At 43.6% G+C, this 18,631-nt stretch overlaps 1 protein-coding gene across 2 annotated transcripts; it reads right to left on the bottom strand.

The window, feature by feature from the left end:
• Positions 1-4,248: 4,248 nt before the first annotated feature.
• On the bottom strand, positions 4,249-14,978 carry Cgas (cyclic GMP-AMP synthase). Of its 2 annotated transcripts, XM_006995089.4 has the most exons (5): positions 14,144-14,978; positions 9,047-9,266; positions 7,435-7,677; positions 6,348-6,450; positions 4,249-5,471 (listed from the first exon to the last, which is right to left on the bottom strand). In XM_006995089.4, the coding sequence occupies exons 1-5, from the start codon at positions 14,828-14,830 to the stop codon at positions 5,129-5,131; spliced, it is 1,596 nt and encodes a 531-aa protein (XP_006995151.3). In that variant the 5' UTR covers positions 14,831-14,978; the 3' UTR covers positions 4,249-5,128. The 2 variants fall into 2 exon arrangements, with proteins under 2 accessions (XP_006995151.3, XP_076432909.1); XM_076576794.1 differs by lacking the exons at positions 4,249-5,471; positions 6,348-6,450; positions 9,047-9,266 and having other exon boundaries at positions 7,483-7,677.
• Positions 14,979-18,631: the final 3,653 nt, after the last annotated feature.

Genomic DNA, 18,631 nt, shown 5'->3' with positions numbered 1-18,631 from the left:
CCATCCGTAATCAGATCTGGTGCCCTTTTCTGGCCTGCAGTCATACATGCTGTATACATAATAAATAAATAAATCTCTAAAAAAAGATTAAAAAAAAAAAAAGCCAGGGCTTCTTCCCGTGTGATAGACATGTACTCTGTCCTAAGCTGCACCCCCAGCTCTCCTCTGTGTCATCTTAAATTCTGCTGGAAATCCAGTCACAGCTTTCTCCAGTGGTAGACCTGGGCTCTCCAGCCATCTGTTTTCTGATTGAGAAACCTGTTGAGCCTGCATCCGTGCCTGCATTGAAGAGCTCAGCAGTATTGCTTCAGGGCCCGTTTGCTAGCGTCTCTTCATAGGGGATATATTGTATGGGACATGGATTTCCAATGAAACACGTTTCCTGTTGATGTTTCCCACCAACAAAGTTAATACCATTTCCATCTTAACTGAGCACTTATGCATAGTTAAGTAACTGCAGCAAAGCCAGCACATTTTTACCTTTTCTTCATACTTTCAGATAGATCATTGTTACTATAAATCTTAGAAATGGCCGGGCGTGGTGGCGCACGCCTTTAATCCCAGCACTCGGGAGGCAGAGGCAGGCGGATCTCTGTGAGTTCGAGGCCAGCCTGTGCTACCAAGTGAGCTCCAGGAAAGGCGCAAAGCTACACAGAGAAACCCTGTCTCGAAAAAACCAAAAAAAAAAAACCAAAAAAAAAAAATCTTAGAAATGTTTGGATATTAGTTTTCCTTATTCAGACCATTTCACTTTTTTTTTTTTTTTTAATGTATATGGATGTTCAGCTTGCATCAACATAGTTTGCAGTGCCCATGGAGGCCAAAAGAGGGCATCAGATCACTTGGAGTTGTACCTAGGGCTGGAGTTACAGATAGATGTGGGTGCTAAGAATTGAACCAGGGTCCTCTAGAAGAGCATCCAGTACTCTTAACCACCAAGCCATCTCTCCAGCCCCCATTTTACTTTTTTAAAGCATTGCCACCTCTCTCTTTGTCATAGCCAAAGTTGCTAGTGTTAAGTGCTATTGCATTTTAGAGCCATTATTAAATAACAGGGGTTTAAAAACATAAGGACTGCAGGAATACAATAATTGTTGATTTGAGTGCAACTATGGTGACCCACACCTTTAATCCCAGCACTCGGGAGGCAGAGGCAGGCAGATCTCTGTGAGTTTGAGGCCAGCCTGGTCTACAAAGCAACTTCTAGGACAGCCAGGGCTACACAGAGGAACCCTGTCTGGAAAATCCAAAAATCAACCTGCAGTTATAGGAGCTGAGGAGATGCTCAGGGGTTAGAGCCACTTGTTGCTCTTGCAGAGGACTCAGGGGCTGCAGATATATAGATATATAGATATATATACATTTTAAACTTTGTTAAGATATGAATGGTCATATAGAGTACTAACTAATTCTAGAAAAAAGGCAGGAAAACTCTAGCAACACTCAGGTTCAGTTCCCAGCACTGAAATGGCAGCTCAACCACCTGTAACTCCAGTTCCAGGGAACTTGACCCCCTCTTATGACCTCCACAGGCATGCATGTGGTGTGCATACATACATTAAGGCAAAAAACTAACACACAAGAAAAATCTAAAAAAAATTTTAAGGGTGCTATTATTTAAGTTAATGGTAAGGTAGCATATACAGTATGGATATGGTGAACAAAGGAATGATTCATGTTCTAGTAAGTTTGAGCAAGGTACTGTAGGTAGAGTATGATGGTGCAAGATTCCAACATGCTACTCAAGCAACATACAACTTTACACGTACATCTTTTATTTCCAAAGTTTTCTGTTTCATGTTTTTAGACCACAGTTGACTGTAACAGAAATCATGGAAAGCAAAACTGCAGATAAGTGGTCTTATTGTAAACAATCATAAGAGGCTGAGTGCAGGGACAGTGACCTGCTTCCCTGAGAGCGACAACTGTACAATCCAGGCATTGGGTAGCTTCCTATCCCTTTGTCTTCTTATAGAACCTGCACCCAAGTCCTGAGATGATGTGAGCACAACCAGAGCTTCAATAACCACTAGATAACCTTCCTTTAGGAAAAAAAAAAATGCAGCCTTCAATCTCAGGACTCCAAGGCACACAGTTCTCTGTGTTCAAGGCCAACCTGGTCTACAAAGTGAGTTCCAGAACAGCCAGGACTATACAGAGATACCCTGTCTCAAAACAAAAAACACCACTTTTTAAAGTGGTAAAGTGCTTGCCCATGTGTGGGGTCCTAGGTTCTATCCCGTTTGTTTGTTTGTTGGGTTGGTTGGTTGGTTCCCCCTCCCCCCAAGACAGGTTTTCTCTGTGTAGCTTTGGTGCCTGTCCTGGATCTTGCTCTGTAGACCACCACCACCTGGCAGTTCTATCCCTTCTTGTGGCAGAAAACAAACTGCAACCATCACATTAAAGATGAATTGGCAATACTTTGGGGCTGAGAAGATGGCTTCATAGCCAAGAGTACTTTCTGGGAATGGAAAAATGGCTCAGTGACTAAGAACACCACTGTTCTTGCAGAGGACCCAGGTTCATCATTTAACTGTACTCTTCAAATGGATAAATTGTGTTGGGTGCAGCTGGGCGGTGGTGGTGCACGCCTTTAATCCCAGCACTCAGGAGGCAGAGCCAGGCAGATTTCTGTGAGTTTGAGGCCAGCCTGGTCTACAGAGCGAGATCCAGGACAGGCTCCAAAACTACACAGAGAAACTCTGTCTCAAAAAACCAAAAAAAAAAAAAAAAAAAAAAAAAAGGGAAAAGAAAAGAAAAGAAAGAAAGACATCAGAACAGTAAAGAACTAGTTTTCCAAAATCTAAGCATGAATTTAACTCAGAAGATCAGTACAAACCCAGCCTGGTAGTGTATGGATGTGATTCCAGATACTGGTGAGGCTGGGTCAAGAGGATCTGAAAGGCAAGGCCTGTAATTTTCTTTTTTCTTATTTAGGTGCTGGGAACTGAATCCCAGGCTTTGTGTACCTTTTTTCGGGAGGGGGGAACAAGGACTCATTAAGATATTAAATAGAGCTTGGAATTTTTTTTTGGGGGGGGGGGGTCTGGCATTCTACTTGTTAATTGTCCTCAAAACTTTCCTCCCCGTGTTGACACTTTTTCTATGACATTCAAACCTAGTGGTTGTTAAGTACAAGGCACAAACTCTTAAGACTGATAAATCAACTACATTAAAACTTTTAAATCTTATTTACTGTAAGATACCAAAAAAGTGAAGACAACACATGTGGTAGACATGATTTGTTACACAGAAAACTAACAAGTACAGGACAATGAGAAAGAGGATCCTGCGACAGTGCAGACCAAAGTTCTCCAGAAAGAGTTAGTGAGCATCCCTGTCTGTCACTGGTGAATGCTGCTTGAATGCAGAGGAGTCACCCTCTGTCTCACACTCCTTTCTCTGTGTGAGGTACCAGTGCTTTTGGAGAAACACATAAGAAACAAAAATAAATTAAAAATAAATTACAAGCTTATCCACACATGATAGGGTCCCTGAAGTAGAGGTGATGCAGAACTTAATTTTCCTTTCCTTTCCTACCCTGGGACACAGGACCAGACACTGCTTCCATGTCCATTTCCTGTATTTGAACAAGGCTTCAATCAACCATTCGATTATGGTCTCTCACAGCCTTCTGCAGACTTACACTAGGTGAGAGGTGATATTCATTAAGGACTTAATGCATTTAATTAGGGGAAGATATATATTTGTTTTCCCTTTCCCAGATGGCAAGGTTTTCATTTTTATTTTTAGTATTTAACTTTTATTATAATCTTTATATTTGAAAAACTGAGAACTAAATTATATTCATTTTAGTCATTGCTGTGAGCTTTTGCATTATTAGAATCACATTTGCGGGGGTTGTTTTGTATTCAAAGAGGACATCAGCCACTTGATAGATAAGCAGCCATGTGGTGTATATGTGTTGAGGGGTTGGAGGAAACTTGAAGAGAAAAAGTAAGGAAGCACAAATACCAGGAAAAGCCTCCTTAGGTTCTGACCAGCTCCAGAAGAAGAAAAAAACAAAACACTGTACCGTTCTGAACCAGGACGGGTGAGCAGACCCAGCCCAAGCACCATGGCGACATAAGGACTGCTGCTGGCTTGTGGTGTTTTGTTTTTTGAGACAAGATCTTATTCTGTAGCCCAGGCTGGCCTTGCATTCATGGCAACCCTCATACCTCAGCTTCTTAAGTGCCAGGATTATAAGTGCCAACACACTTAACATATTGTGGGATAGTATCATAGTTTCATTTTCTATTTTTTTGTGCTTTTAAAAAATATTTCTCGGGGCTGGAGAGACGGGTCAGCGGTTAAGAGCACTGGCTACTCTTCCAGAGGTCCCAGGTTCAATTCCCAGCACCCACATGGCAGCTGACAACTGTCTGTAACTCCAGTTTCAGGAGATCTGATGCCTTCATACCAATGCACATAAAATAAAGTTAAATGAATTATTTAAAAAAATAATTCTCTTGTATATGTGTTTGTGTGCATATGCCATGTGCAAGCAGGATCCTGAAGTGAGCAGGCTAGACTTCCTGAAACTGGAGTCATAGTTATGACCTGCCATTGGGTGCTGAGGACCAAACCCAGGTCCTCTGGAAGAACAGTAAGTGCTGTCAAACACCCAGCCATCTCTCCAAGCCCCTTTTATACCTTGCCTTAAGCAGGTTTCATGTAGCCCAGGCTATCCTTGAACTAGAGATACAGCCAAGGATCACACTGAACTGTTGTTCTGGCTCCATTTCTCATGTGCTGGGACTACAGGCACACACCACCACGATGGACTTGAACCCAGTTTCATTTCAAAATACAATCCCAGGCTGGGAAGAGGGCTCAGTCCATACAGTACTTGCTTTGCACACTTGCTTTGACCTGAGTTCAGATCCCCAACAACAATGTAAATGCTGTCTAGGTGATGCTCATCTATGATCCCAGGGCTGGAGAAGCAGAGACAGGTGGATCCCAGGAGCTCACTGGCTAATCAGCCTGGACATGTCCATGAGCTCTGGGTTCAGAAGCAGACTTTGTCTCAAAAAAGTGAAGTGTGATTGAGGAAGACATTTGGCATCAACCTCTGTCCTAAACACACACCCACAAGAACACATTATAACATACAGACACAATTTCAAAACTTGTCAAAAATTGGAAATCCATTGTTTCTTTCATATTCAATTTTCTCTAACAGAAATTCTTTACTTTTTTGGTCAACTTCTTCTTGAGAGAATAGATTGAACTTTGGAATAAAATAATGCATCAGTTTCTCTGTCCTGAGGCACTCAACAAAGAACGCCAGGAACTCATCAAAGCAGGTGCTCAGTTGCTTGGGGTCCCAATGACTGTCTTGTGGGTTCTCAGTCCACATGTGAAAGATTGCAGTTTTCACATAGTAAGAACAGAATTCATCTAGTTCTTGGTACTCTTTTTTCAACTGTTCCAAAAGGTACTTCATTAATTTTAAACAGTCTTTCCTGTTAAATAAAAAAGACAATAATTTTTACTTATTTGCAACCTGCCTCTTTTGAGACAGATCTCTCTTTGTAACCCTGGCTTTCCTAAAACACACAGGGGTCCACTGCCTCTGCCTCCCAAATACAAGTACTGGAATTAAAGATGTGCACCACCTTGTCTGTCTTCTTCCTTTTTTAAACATACTTTCTTCTTTATTTCCAATTTTTTGAGGCAGAGTCTCATATAGCTCAGGTTGGCCTTAAACTTGTGATGTAGCAGAGGCTGGCCTTCAACTCCTAATTCTCTTCCCCCTCTCAAGTGCTAGGATTATGGTGTGTACTACCATCCTTGACTCAGTCTCACTTCTTGACTGTGTATATTCTAACAAGAAAAATGACCCACTTAGTGTGATTTCAAGTTTGGCCAGTCAGTTCCTAACAGCAACAAAGCTGTTCCATCCCAAAGCAGCCACCACTATCTAATAAGAGTCATCCTTTGGCCTCTTCACCTTTCATGAAAATAATAGACTCAATCAGCCAGGTGTAGTGTGCATGCCTATAATTCCAGCACTTGGGAGGCTGAGGCAGGAAGATCATAACGAGTTCAAGATCAACAGGCTACCGAGTGAGTTCATGGCCTGAGCTATACAGGGAGATCCCAGAAAAAATATATATATATTATATTGTGTTTATACAGTATGTATTTATACATACTCCTCTGTTTCCTGTCCTTCCTCCCTTCCTCCTTCCCCCTTGCTCTCTACCCAAAATCATTCCAGCACCACCCTTCTCCCAACCCAGCCCAGCAATAATCACCCTCACATCTGGGCTGTGGTGCCAAGAAAGCATTAAATATTAATATCATAGATAATTTGCCATTAAAAAAAAGGACATTACCTGCAACATTTCACTCCAGCAGATTCACAACATGTTTTCTCTATCCCATGATTACTCAAAATGTATTTTTCAGTGTGAGAGAAAGAGAGGCGCCATGTCTTGCCTTAATTTCAGAAAGAAAAACAGCTATTTTACTAAAAGAAGCCATAGGTAAATTATACAATATTTAAGTTTAGATCATACACTAAAATATCATCCTGAAGAAATTCAAGAGGAAGACAGACCAAATGAAGTGAACAGATACACAAAGTAATAATTAAAATAAATATATAGCGCCGGGCGGTGGTGGCGCACGCCTTTAATCCCAGCAGTCAGGAGGCAGAGCCAGGCGGATCTCTGTGAGTTCAAGGCCAGCCTGGGCTACTGAGCGAGTTCCAGGACAGGAGCAAAGCTACAGAGAAACCCTGTCTCGAAAAACCAGAAAAAAAAATAAAATAAAATAAAATAAATATATAGCAAAAGTGGGTCTAGATGGAGAAATAATATACTTAGCCAAGGTCAGATACATTATCTCTTAGAGTGTGCTAAATGCATCTCATAATATTTTGCTTCTCTGATGGTTTAACTTCCCCAGAGTCTTTCAAGAAGCTTTGATTTGCACAGATGAGCTGCTAAGCAGATTTCAAGAGGCTGCGAAACTAACACGAGGTCGCAGAGCTAGTCAAGAGAAAGCCTTGAGATTCAGAACCACAACAGTGTGACCCAAGGCAGCACTGTCTTCACTTAAGCTTTAGATGGAGTGACTCGTGGACACTAGAAAGTGAAGTCATCATTGTTCTGTGGCTTGGGAAGTGTTTTGAGACAGGGTCTCATGTAGCCCAGGTTGGCCTCCCACTCACTATGTAGCCGAGATGACCTGAAACTCTTGTTCCTCCTGCCTCTGCCTCTGCCTGCTTCCCCTCTTGACAACAGTATGGTAGCCACAGATTTCTCAGTTCTAGCTGGCCACGCTCATTTCGTGGCCCATTTAGCCTGATAGCTCTGGGAATGCCAGCACACTGGTGGGCCACTGAACTTTTGCTGCCTTTGCATGTCACAGTAATGAGCCTTCTGCATCCTTCCCATTAATCTTCACATTTTAACAAACCTTGAAAACCATTTCCAACTTTTGCATTCTTGGGCACAAGATAAAATGGTTCTTGTCTTAGTTTGGTCCTAACTTTTGTGCCAAGCCAGTTTTTGATGGGTAGTCCTTCTTTGGTACTAATGGGCCAGCTGCCTCTTGATTCCAAAGCCAGAATTATATCCACAGATATTTCTTCCGGGTTTCTGATAAGAAGTGTTACAGCAGGGCTTCCTGGTTTTTCCTTCTCCACACTGACATCAATACCTGTTTATACATATTGAAGAAAAGAAAGAATTGATCCATTTTCTCTGGAAATATGGAAAAGTTACAGAATTATAATTTAAAATCTATAGCCTAAGCACTAATTAACACTAACCCCAATATAGAACTACACCCCATGAGGCATAGTGTTTTACCATGTAACCAACAGTTAGCTATCTGGAGACACTGTCAGGATTCTGTCTAGGACCAGTGATGAAGCATTCCTAAAGACTTTGAGTCTGGGAGTGCTGTAATTAAATTTTCATTTAGAACTTTAAATGTTACTTTGGAGAGAAGCCAGCAAAAGCCACATAGCAGCAGAGAGGAGAGGAGAGGAGATCACAGCTACAGTCCAGCAGAGAGGAGAGGAGAGGAGATCACAGCTACAGTCCAGCAGAGAGGAGAGGAGATCACAGCTACAGTCCAGCAGAGAGGAGAGGAGAGGAGGTCACAGCTACAGTCCAGCAGAGAGGAGAGGAGATCACAGCTACAGTCCAGCAGAGAGGAGAGGAGAGGAGATCACAGCTACAGTCCAGCAGAGAGGAGAGGAGAGGAGATCACAGCTACAGTCCAGCAGAGAGGAGAGGAGAGGAGATCACAGCTACAGTCCAGCAGAGAGGAGAGGAGAGGAGAGGAGATCACAGCTACAGTCCAGCAGGGAGGCGGCGAAGATCAAGAAACAGGAGCCGAAGTGAGAGCAATCTCAGAGGTTCAAATCCAGGTTCAGTGGTAGTGCTCGCCCAGTATGCACAAGATCTTGAGTTCAACCCCTAGTGTCTCCCCAAAAGTGTTTTCAAAGCCAGCCTGGGCTATATAATGATACCCCATGTCTAAATAAACATATTGTCTCAAATCAACAGGGCACTAAGTCTGTGAGCTAAGGAGGAAAGGCAGATGCCTTCGATCTGATTCCAGAAGTCTGTCCTATAAAGTGGTTGACATTTCTATTTCCCAAAACAAAACGAGCAGGAGGAAGAAGGACTGCCTCAAAATGAAGTTCAGCATGAGCTTGCTGGGAGTGTTTGTTTAAGGTTTTAATGTTAGCATTCAAGAGACAAGACCAGCCTGGTCTACATAGTGACCAGGTACTACATAGGTCAGCCAGGGTTACATAGTGAGATCCTGTTTCAAAAGATGGATGGATGGGTGGATGGATGGATGGATGGATGGATGGATGGATGGATGGATGGATGGATGGATGGATGGATGGACGGATGAACGGACGGACAGCAGGAGCTCTAGATGTCCATGTGGAGACTAGTGTGGTCAGTTCATGGAGCTTTGGGAGGTGGTGGTAGAGGCATGGAAAAGGGAGAGGATGTTTATGAGTAAAGCAGCTCAGGTCCCCAAGAATCAAAACCAAAAATCTCACCTTCAATTTTTTTAACTTCTTTTTTAATGATTTCCCTAAATCTTGACAACATCTTGGAAGCTGATAATACTTCCCCTTCTAAAAAATGACTCAGAGGATTTCCTCCTGGAATTCTTTTGAACTTCACAAGATAAAAAGCACCAGTGTCATGATATTCTTGTAGATCAATTCTGGGGACTTCCAGTTTAAACATAACATCAAATTCATTAGGAGCAGAAATCTAAGGAATAGTAAAATAACATTGAAATATTTTCTTGTAAAATCTTTCCAAACAATTGCATTTTTTCTGTGAAAGTTTCACTTGAGACTCCACACTGAAAAGCAAGATCCCAGCTGGGCTTGGTGGCAAACACCTTTGATCCTAGCACTTGGGAAATGGAAACAGGCAGATCTCTGTGAGTTCTAAGACAGCCAGAACTACAGAGAAAGAGACCCTGTCTCAGAAAAGAAAAGGGGGGGGGGAGGAAAGGAAAGAAGGGAAAAGAGGAGGGAAAGGAAGGAACAAAGGAAGGAATGAAGGAGGGAAAGAAGGAAGGTAGGTCTAACTAAGCAAGTGAAAGACCTGTATATCAAGAACTTTAAATCTCTGAAGAAATTGAAGAAGATATCAGAAAATGGAAAGATCTCCCATGCTCATGGATAGGAAGGATTAACATAGTAGAAATGGCAATCTTACCAAAAGCAATCTACAGATTCAATGCAATCCCCATCAAAATACAATTCTTCACAGACTTGGAAAGAACAATACTCAACTTCATATGGAAAAACAAAAAATCCAGGATAGCTAAAAGAATCCTGTACAATAAAGCAACCTCGGGAGGCATCACCATCCCTGACCTCAAGCTCTACTATAGAGCTATAGTAATAAAAAAACAGCTTGGTACTGGCATAAAAAACAACACATGGACCAACGTAATCGAATTGAAGACCCTGACATTAATCCACACACATCTGAACACTGATTTTTGACAATGGAAAAAAGCAAGTATCTTCAACAAATGGTGCCGGCATAACTGGATATCAACATGTAAAAGATTGCAAATAGATCCATATCTGTCACCATGCACAAAACTCAAGTCCAAGTGGATCAAAGGCCTCAACATAAATCCAGTTACACTGAACTTGATAGAAGAAAAAGTAGGAAGAACTCTTGAATGCACTGGCACAGGAGATCACTTCCTAAATATAACACCAGTAGCCCAGACACTGAGAACAACAATTAATAAATGGAACCTCTTGAAACTGAGAAGCTTTTGTAGGGCAAAAGACACGGTCAATAAGACAAAAAGACAGCCTACAGAATGGGAAAAGATCTTCACCAACCCCACATTTGACAGAGAACTGATCTCCAAAGTATATAAAGAACTCAAGAAACTAGACATCAAATACCAAACAATACAATTAAAAAATGGGCAACAGAACTAAACAGAGAATTCTCAAAAGAAGAATCTCAAATGGCCGAAAGACATTTAAGGAATTGTTCAACATCCTTAGTCATCAGGGAAATTCAAATTGAAACGACACTGAGATACCATCTTATACCTTTCAGAATGGCTAAGATCAAAAACATTGAAGACAGCTTATGTTGGAGAGGATGCGGAGCAAGGGGAACACTCCTCCACTGCTGGTGAGAGTGCAAACTTGTACAGCCACTTTGGAAATCAGTATGGTGCTTTCTCAGGAAATTGGGAATCAATCTATCTCAAGACACAGAAATACCACTCTTGAGAATATACCCAAGGAACACTCAATCATACCACAAGGATATTTGCTCAACTATGTTCATAGCAGCATTATTCATAATAGCCAGAACAGAACCTGGAAACAACCTAGATGCCCGTCAACCAAAGAATGGATAAAGAAAATGTGGCACATATATACAATGAAGTACTACTCAGCAGTAAAAAAAAAAAAAAAACAAAAAAAACAACCGACATCATGAAATTTGCAGTCAAATGGATGGAACTAGAAAATATCATCCTGAGTGAGGTAACCCAGACTCAGAAGGATAAACATGGTACGTACTCATAAGTGGATACTAGATGTAAAGAAAGGATAACCAGACTACAATCCACAGCTCCAGAGAAGCTAGCTAACAAGGAGAACTCTAAGAGGGATACATGGATCTCCCTGGGAAGGGGAAATAGATGAGATCTCCATGAGTAAAGGGGGGTGGTGAGAGGGGGGCAATGGAGGGTAGGGGATGGGGGATGAGAACATAAGGGAACAAGATGGTCAAGCTCGAACAGGGATGGAGTGGGAAAGCAATGAAAGATACCATGGCAGAGGGAGACATCATGGAGATAGAAACCGAGAGCTAGGGAAGTTCCAGGAATCCACAAGGATTACCCCACCTTAGACTACTAGCAATAGTGGAGAGGGTGCCTGAACTAGCCTATCCAGGTAATTAGATTGGCAAATACCCTAACTGTCATCATAGAGCCTCCATCCAGTAACTGATGGAAGCAGATGCAGAGATCCACAGCCAGGCACCAGGCTGAGCTCCACGAGTCCAGTCAAAGAGTGAAGAGGGATTCTATGAGCAAGGGGCATTAAGATCATGATGGGGAAATGTACAGAGATGACCAAACCAAACTAGTGGGAACCAAACTAGTGGGAACCCATGAACTGTGGACCAACAGCTGTGGAGCCTCCATGGTACTGGACTTGGCCCTCTGCATAGGAAAGACAGTTGTGTGGTTTGATCTGCTTAAGGAGCCCCTGACAGTGGCATCAGGATCCATCCCTGGTGCATGAGCAGGCTTTTTGGAGCCCACTGCCTATGGTGGGACATCTTACACAGCCTTGGTGCAGGGGGAGGGACTTGGACCTGCCTCAACTGAGTGTATCAGGCTCTGCTGACTCCCCATGGGAGGCCTTGCCTTGGAGGAGGTGGGAATGGGGGGTGGGCTGAGGCAGGAAGGCTGGGAGGGGGAGGGGGAGGGGGAGGGGATCTGTGATTGGTATGTAAAATGAATAGAAATTTAATAAGGAAAAGAAAAGAAGGAAGGAGGGTAAGATCCCCAATATGTGTCCCCTCTCAGAACAGTATCACCACACCTGAGAATGGGTAGTCCCTGTTACTATACACATTATTGGTTTCAGCTTGTAGATTCTCTCAATTTTTCTTTTTTAAGCACAAGCAAGCACGTACGTTTGTTTGTTTTAAAACAGGATCTTACTCTGTAGCGCAGGCTAGGCTGGAACTCAAGTTTGGTTCCCAGCACCCATATCAGGCAGCTCACAGCCACTGTAATGACATCGTGGTCTTCTGGCCTGCAAGGGTTCCTGTACAAAGGGTACATATAAACTCACACATACACATAAATAATATACAAGTAATTTTTTTTTTAAATAAAAGCCTTTCCACAAAAAGAACTCTAGTCTTGGATTGCTTCTCTGGCAACCTGTTCCAACACAGAAAACAAATCAAACAAACACAAAACCCATAAAATTCACATATTAAAACCCTAGGAATAGCAGTTAATCCCAGCATTCAGAAGGCAGAAACAGGTCATCTCTGTTGAGGCCAGCCTAGTCTACCAGGTGAATTTCACTCAGCCAGGGCTACATGGTGACACTCTATCTCAACAAAGTCACCAAAAACATTTTTAAAATAAATTTTAAAACCTTGTGACATTACCTTTTATATCACAAAATACACACTGTAGCCACCCTCCAGCCACAGTGGTCACAGAAATGTGTATTGAGGTGACACACACCTGTAAACCTAGCCCTTGGAAAACTGAGGTAAGAGAATCACAAGTTTGAGGGGCCAGCCTGGGCTACACAGTAAACTCCTGTCTAAAACCAAAACAAACAATAAAACCCCTTTTCATGTTTCCAACAATAATCATAATAAGTACTTTTCCTATATTAAATACCACAGAGAGATAGGGAGAGAGCTCAGTTGGGAGATGATTTTGCTTAGCATGCATGAAGCCCTGGGTTCCATCCCAGCATTGAATAGACTAGGACTACATATGATGATGGCATAATTCCAGCACTAGGGAGGTAAAGTCAGGAGGATCATCCTTGGCTACACAATGAGTTAGAGGCCAGCCTGGGATACATGAGACCTTGTTATAAAATAAATAAAGCGGTAAAGTAGAATAAAGTAAATAAAAATACCACACAGCCTTCATTAGTTAGAGTTGTGCTTTTAAAAAAAATAATTTATGCCGGGCAGTGGTAACACTTAATCCCAGCACTTTGGAAGGCAGAGGCAGGTGGATCTCTGTGAGTTCGAGGCCAGCCTGGTCTACAGAGTGAGTTCCAGGATAGCCAGGACTGTTTCACAGAGAAGCCCTGTCTCGAAAAACAACAACAAAATTATCTTATTGATATGGGTGTTTTGCTCCATGTCTGTCTTTGTACCATGTATGTGCGTGGTGCCTCTGCAGACACTGCCACTATCTTCAAGAATTCTGCTGGACCTGCTCTCTAAAGAGCTAGGCTTGCTGAATGTTGATGTTTGCTCATAGAAGGAGGTGGGAGAAGGTCACAGGACCCCCACCTGAGTATCCAACCACCTCACCCAACTAGCTGTAAACAATTCTGCCCTAGTTGCCAGTGGTCCCAGGATCTCTGGAATGGGCTAGACTCAATCTAGAGGATATAGTTGGGGACTCCATCCACTCAGCCACAGCAGAGTCCTCATCCACACTGACTGCTTTAAAGGCACATATCCTCTCTACCACAACTCCTCAGGAGCAAGTCCAGAGTTCCTCCAAAGCACAGCGTTAAGAGAAACTAGCTATCAATATTGGTCTGTATGCTAACTGAATGAATGAATAAAAAAAAAAAAAAAAAAAAAAAAAAAAAAAAAAAAAGCCAGGCAGTGATGGCATACGCCTTATTCCCAGCACTCAGGAAGATTTCTGTGAAGTCGAGGCCAGCCTGGTCTACAGATCGAGATCCAGGACAGGCTCCAAAATTACACAGAGAAACCATGTCTCGGAAAAAAAAAAAAAAGCAGAGCGTGGGCTGTTCCAGAAGGGAAGTGGGGAGATACCCAAGGGTGTGGGGAACCCCAAAAAGATGAGGCAGGTGGAGTGGGCCAGGAGCCCCTCCAGCAAGCAGGTCTTGGCCACTCACCTTCACACGCTCATAGTAGCTGCCAGTGTTGAGCTTCTGCACGCCTTTGAACTCCGACTCACGGGTCTGCATTCCTTTCAGCAGGCTCTTCACGACTTCATTCACCACCTCGGCTGCCTCCGAGATCTCATCCCGTTTCAACTTCAAATTTCCCAGCACCCTCTTGAGCTTTTTGTCGAGGGTCTCCGGCTCCTTCCTGGAAGCCCGCGGGGCTCTCTGCTGCCCCGTGGAGCGCGCGCCCCTCCTGCCCCGAGGACCCCTTGAGGCCTCGGCCGGCTCGGGGACTGTCGGAGGCTGGGGCTCCCGGACGCCCCTTGAGACCTCGGGCACCTCGGGGACTGTCGGAAGCTGGGGCTCCCGTACGCCCCTTGCGACCTCGGGGACTGTCGGAGGCTGGGGCTCCAGGATGCCGGGCTGCTCGGCATCTCCTGCGGCGCCGGTGGCGGAGGGCTGTGGGTCCTTAGTGCGCACGGACGCCCTTCCCGGGCGCGCTCGGGGCGCTTGGGCGCGCGGCTTCTCCGCGGGGTCCCCGTCACACTCCGCACGCCGCGATCGCGCCCCCCTTTGCGGGACGCAGCTTCCCGCGTGGGGCCGGGCAGCCATGGTCCCTTTGGGCTCCGTCGTGGCGCGCTTTGCAGCCGGCTTCTTAGCGCGCGGCGCTGTTGGCCTTGGGCGCTGACCTTCCATATCTGAGGCTCTGCGCTCCGGAAAGGAAGAATCGACTTCGGGGAAAGATGGCGAGAAGGGGAACTCTCCGTAACTGCTGAAAACGAAACTTAACTATCTGGCGGGAACGCAGCCTGTCTGTGCCGCCCAGAGCAGGAGCAGGAACCCGCGTGAGGTCGCACGTCGCCGCCAGGAAGAGGCGGTCCAAGGAGGTGCGAATTTCTCACCCGCTCGTGGGGACCAGCTGAGCCATTGGCTTGGAAACCACCCACCCTTCCTTTATTGCAAAGACACGGAAAACACTGACAACAGCTTTGCGGCCAGATTTGCTGACCTACCACCAAGATTTATTTGGGGACCTCGTCGCTCGGACATTTGAAGTTCATAAAAATGTTTTCTATGTAAGCTTTAAATAAGAATTTGGTGTTCTTGTTAATGGGTAGTAGAAACAACACTAAACGTTTACAAGGTAGATGACTGCTTGGAATTAGTATTTCAAATTATCTGGCTTTCTAAAAAGCACACGAAATCTTAAAGAACTTGTTTAAAGTGCCTATGTGAGTTCCATAAGCAGCATAATCCTACTGATTTGGCTGCTGAGATTCCAGGGCACTTCAATGCAGACTTTTAGAACGCGATTTCTAAAGTCAATCTTGTCAACAGTGGTTGAAAGTTGTACCTAGAGAGATTTTTTTTACCTTCCCCTGCCTTCGCATGACAAAAACAGAAGGCTGCTCTTTCTGTAGATTTATTTGCACAGCCCAGAACACCACTTCGTCTTGGGCTAACATCAGAATGTGTAACTCCACTCCTTATTACTTAAGCCAGTGTGTCCACTAACACAAAACTCACAAACTGCTGTGGTGTTTAACTTTGAGGAAAGTATGTGTGTGTGTGTGTGTGTGTGTGTGTGTGTGTGTGTGTGTGTGTGTGGTGTGGTGTGCCATAGACTATGGGGAGTAAGGGAGGTTGACACATTGCCTGGATAAAAAGACACTGATCAGTGTGATGCTGTCCCATTGCCCATGCTATTTCCTTTCCCCCCTTCCTGTGAATGCCTGTACATGAGTTTCCAAAGTGGGAATTTGTCATCTGGCTTTTGGGTGGCAAGCAGACATGCCTGGGGACAGAAACACTTCCTTCGCAGAAATATACTTTAGACATGAGACCCCTATATCTAGAATGCCTTGCTGGGCATAGTGGTGCACACCTTTAGTCCCAATATTCAAGAGACAGAGGCAGCTCAGCTGATATCTGATTCTGAGGCCAGCCTGCTGGTCTACAAAGCAAATTCTAGGAGAGCCTGGGCTACAGAGCCAGAGTGAGACCCTGTCACAAACAGACAAGAGGCTGACAGGAGCCCATCCTCTAGAGCCTTGGTTAGCTTTTCAAATCAGCCATTCCAAGGTGCAGTTTCAGGAAAGCATGATGGCTCATCCCAGATCGATCTAAAGTGGAAGGGGAGAACCAGCACATATCACACACACACACACACACACACACACACACACAGAGTTCAGTGATAAGCACATTTATATTGTTGGGCAACCCTCACCACTATACATCTCCACAAGTCTCCATCATGCCAAAGAAACTCAACCATTCAACAACAATTCTTTGCACTGGTCTCCTTGGCAATCACTTCACTTTCTGCCTGTGATTCTGACTACTTACTGTAAGTGCTTTAACTCAGTGGGGTCTCATTGAGCCACACCCCCATCCTTTATTTGTAGAGTTTGTCTCTAGCAATTCACTTATTCGCTCAATAAATATTTGGCTGCCTAAGACATATCAGGCTCTGTTCTTAGCTCCTGGGATTCACTAACAATAATTCTTGTCTTCCTAAAGCTTATACTCTCTCAGGGAAAAATAGGCAAAAAAAAAAAAAGACAATATATCTCATGTGGTAGATGATAATCTCTATTGAAGAAGGAAAGGGGCCAGGTGTGGTGGTGCACACCGTTAATCCCAGCACTCTGGAGGCTGAGGCAAGTGGATCTCTGTTAGTTCAAGGCCTGGTCTACAAAGTGAATTCTAGTACAGCGAGGGCAACACAAAGAAAACCTGTCTCAAAAAAACAAAATAAAGAAATAAAAGAAAAGGAAGGGGACTAGAGAGGTTGCTCAGTGGTTAAGGTGTTGGCTGCTCTTTGAAAGAATCCAAGTTCATTTTCCAGCACCACTTCCCAAGAGTCAGTTCCAGGGGACCAATGCCCTCTTGTGGCCTCCAAGGGCACTAGGTGTATAAATGGTGCACAGACAGACAGACATGCAGACAAAACAATGATAACTTTTTTATGAAAAAGAAAACAGCCAGATGGTGTTGGTGCATGCCTTTAATCCCAGGTGAGGCAGAGGCAGGCGGATCTTTGCTAGTTCAAGACCAGCCTGGTTTATAGAACAAGTACCAGGACAGCCAAGGCTACACAGAGAAACCCTGTCTGGAAAAACAAAACAAAACAAAAATAGTTCAAGAAAGGTAAGAAAAAAGGCATGTGCATCCAGAGAGAATGACATTTGAGCAATGATTTTTGAAAGGGGCATAGTTCACTGCAATAACCATCCTGTAATTGTTTTTCTTCTAATGTGAATCTTTCTAGCTAATCTGCTCTTAGCATCACCTGTGGTGGTACATGTCCATAGTTCCAGTTACTCTGGAGGCTAAGGCAAAGCAGCTTTGAGGCCAGAAGTACAAGTCTTGGTAAGAGAGTGAGATCTTGTCTCAAACAAACAATAAATTTGAGGTCCTCATCGGGGACCCTAATGTAAGGCTACCTTCCATATAAGGGTTATATATACTTTCACAGTAGACATTCAATTAGTCATGTACTTAAGCTACAGGCTTAAAACATTTAAGAAGCTGTTGTGGGATAATCTTTTTGTATACTCTAAATATGTATTACTAGGGCCTAGAGAGATGGTTCAGAGGTTAAAAGCACTGACTGCTCTTCCAAAGGACCTGGGTTCAATTCCCATCATCCACATGGCAGCTCACAACTGTCTATAACTCTAGTTCCAGGGGACCCTCACACAGATATACAGGCAGGCAAAACACCAATGCACATAAAATAAAAATAAATATATTATTTTTAAAAATATGTATTATTCTCATTGGTTAATAAAGAAGATGACTGGCCAATAGTTGGACAGGTAGAGGTTAGGTGGGACTTGTAGACAAAAATAGAGTGTGAAGAAGAAGGGGAGGAGTCTTGGGCATCTCGAGGAGACGCAGAGAAAAGCAAGATAAACTTGCCATGTTGCAAAAAGGTACTGCCATGTAGCAGAGTGTAGATTAAAAAAAAAAAAAAGAGTTGGGCTGGAGAGATGATTCAGAGGTTAAGAGCACTGGCTGTTCTTCCAGAGGTCCTGAGTTCAATTCCCAGCAACCACATGGTGGCTCACAACCATCTGTAATGAGATCTGGCGCCCTCTTCTGGCCTGCAGGGATACATGCAGACAGAACATTGTATATATAATAAATAAATAAATCTTAAAAAAAAAAAAAAAGAGTTAATCTAAAATGTAGAAACTAGTTAATAACAAGCCTGAGCTATCAGTGGGACATTTACAATAAATGGTAAGTCTCTGTGTGTTTATTTGGGAACTGGCTGGCAGACAGAAAAGTATGCCTACAACAAGTAGTATATTTCAGCTATAGTAGTCCATGACTATCATATAAAAACTTCAAAGGCTGATGCATGAGGATCATGAGTTCAAAGCCAGCCTGGGCTACATAGTAAAACCCTGTTGGGTGGTGGGAGGGGGGCATTAGTGACAAACTACTTTGGCTCCAGTCAGATCTTGATTAGTTCAAGGCCAGCCT

This window comes from Peromyscus maniculatus, chromosome 7, assembly GCF_049852395.1.
Source record: "Peromyscus maniculatus bairdii isolate BWxNUB_F1_BW_parent chromosome 7, HU_Pman_BW_mat_3.1, whole genome shotgun sequence".
NCBI classification, from domain to species: Eukaryota; Metazoa; Chordata; class Mammalia; order Rodentia; family Cricetidae; genus Peromyscus; species Peromyscus maniculatus.
This window is presented reverse-complemented; position numbering and strand designations above follow the sequence as displayed.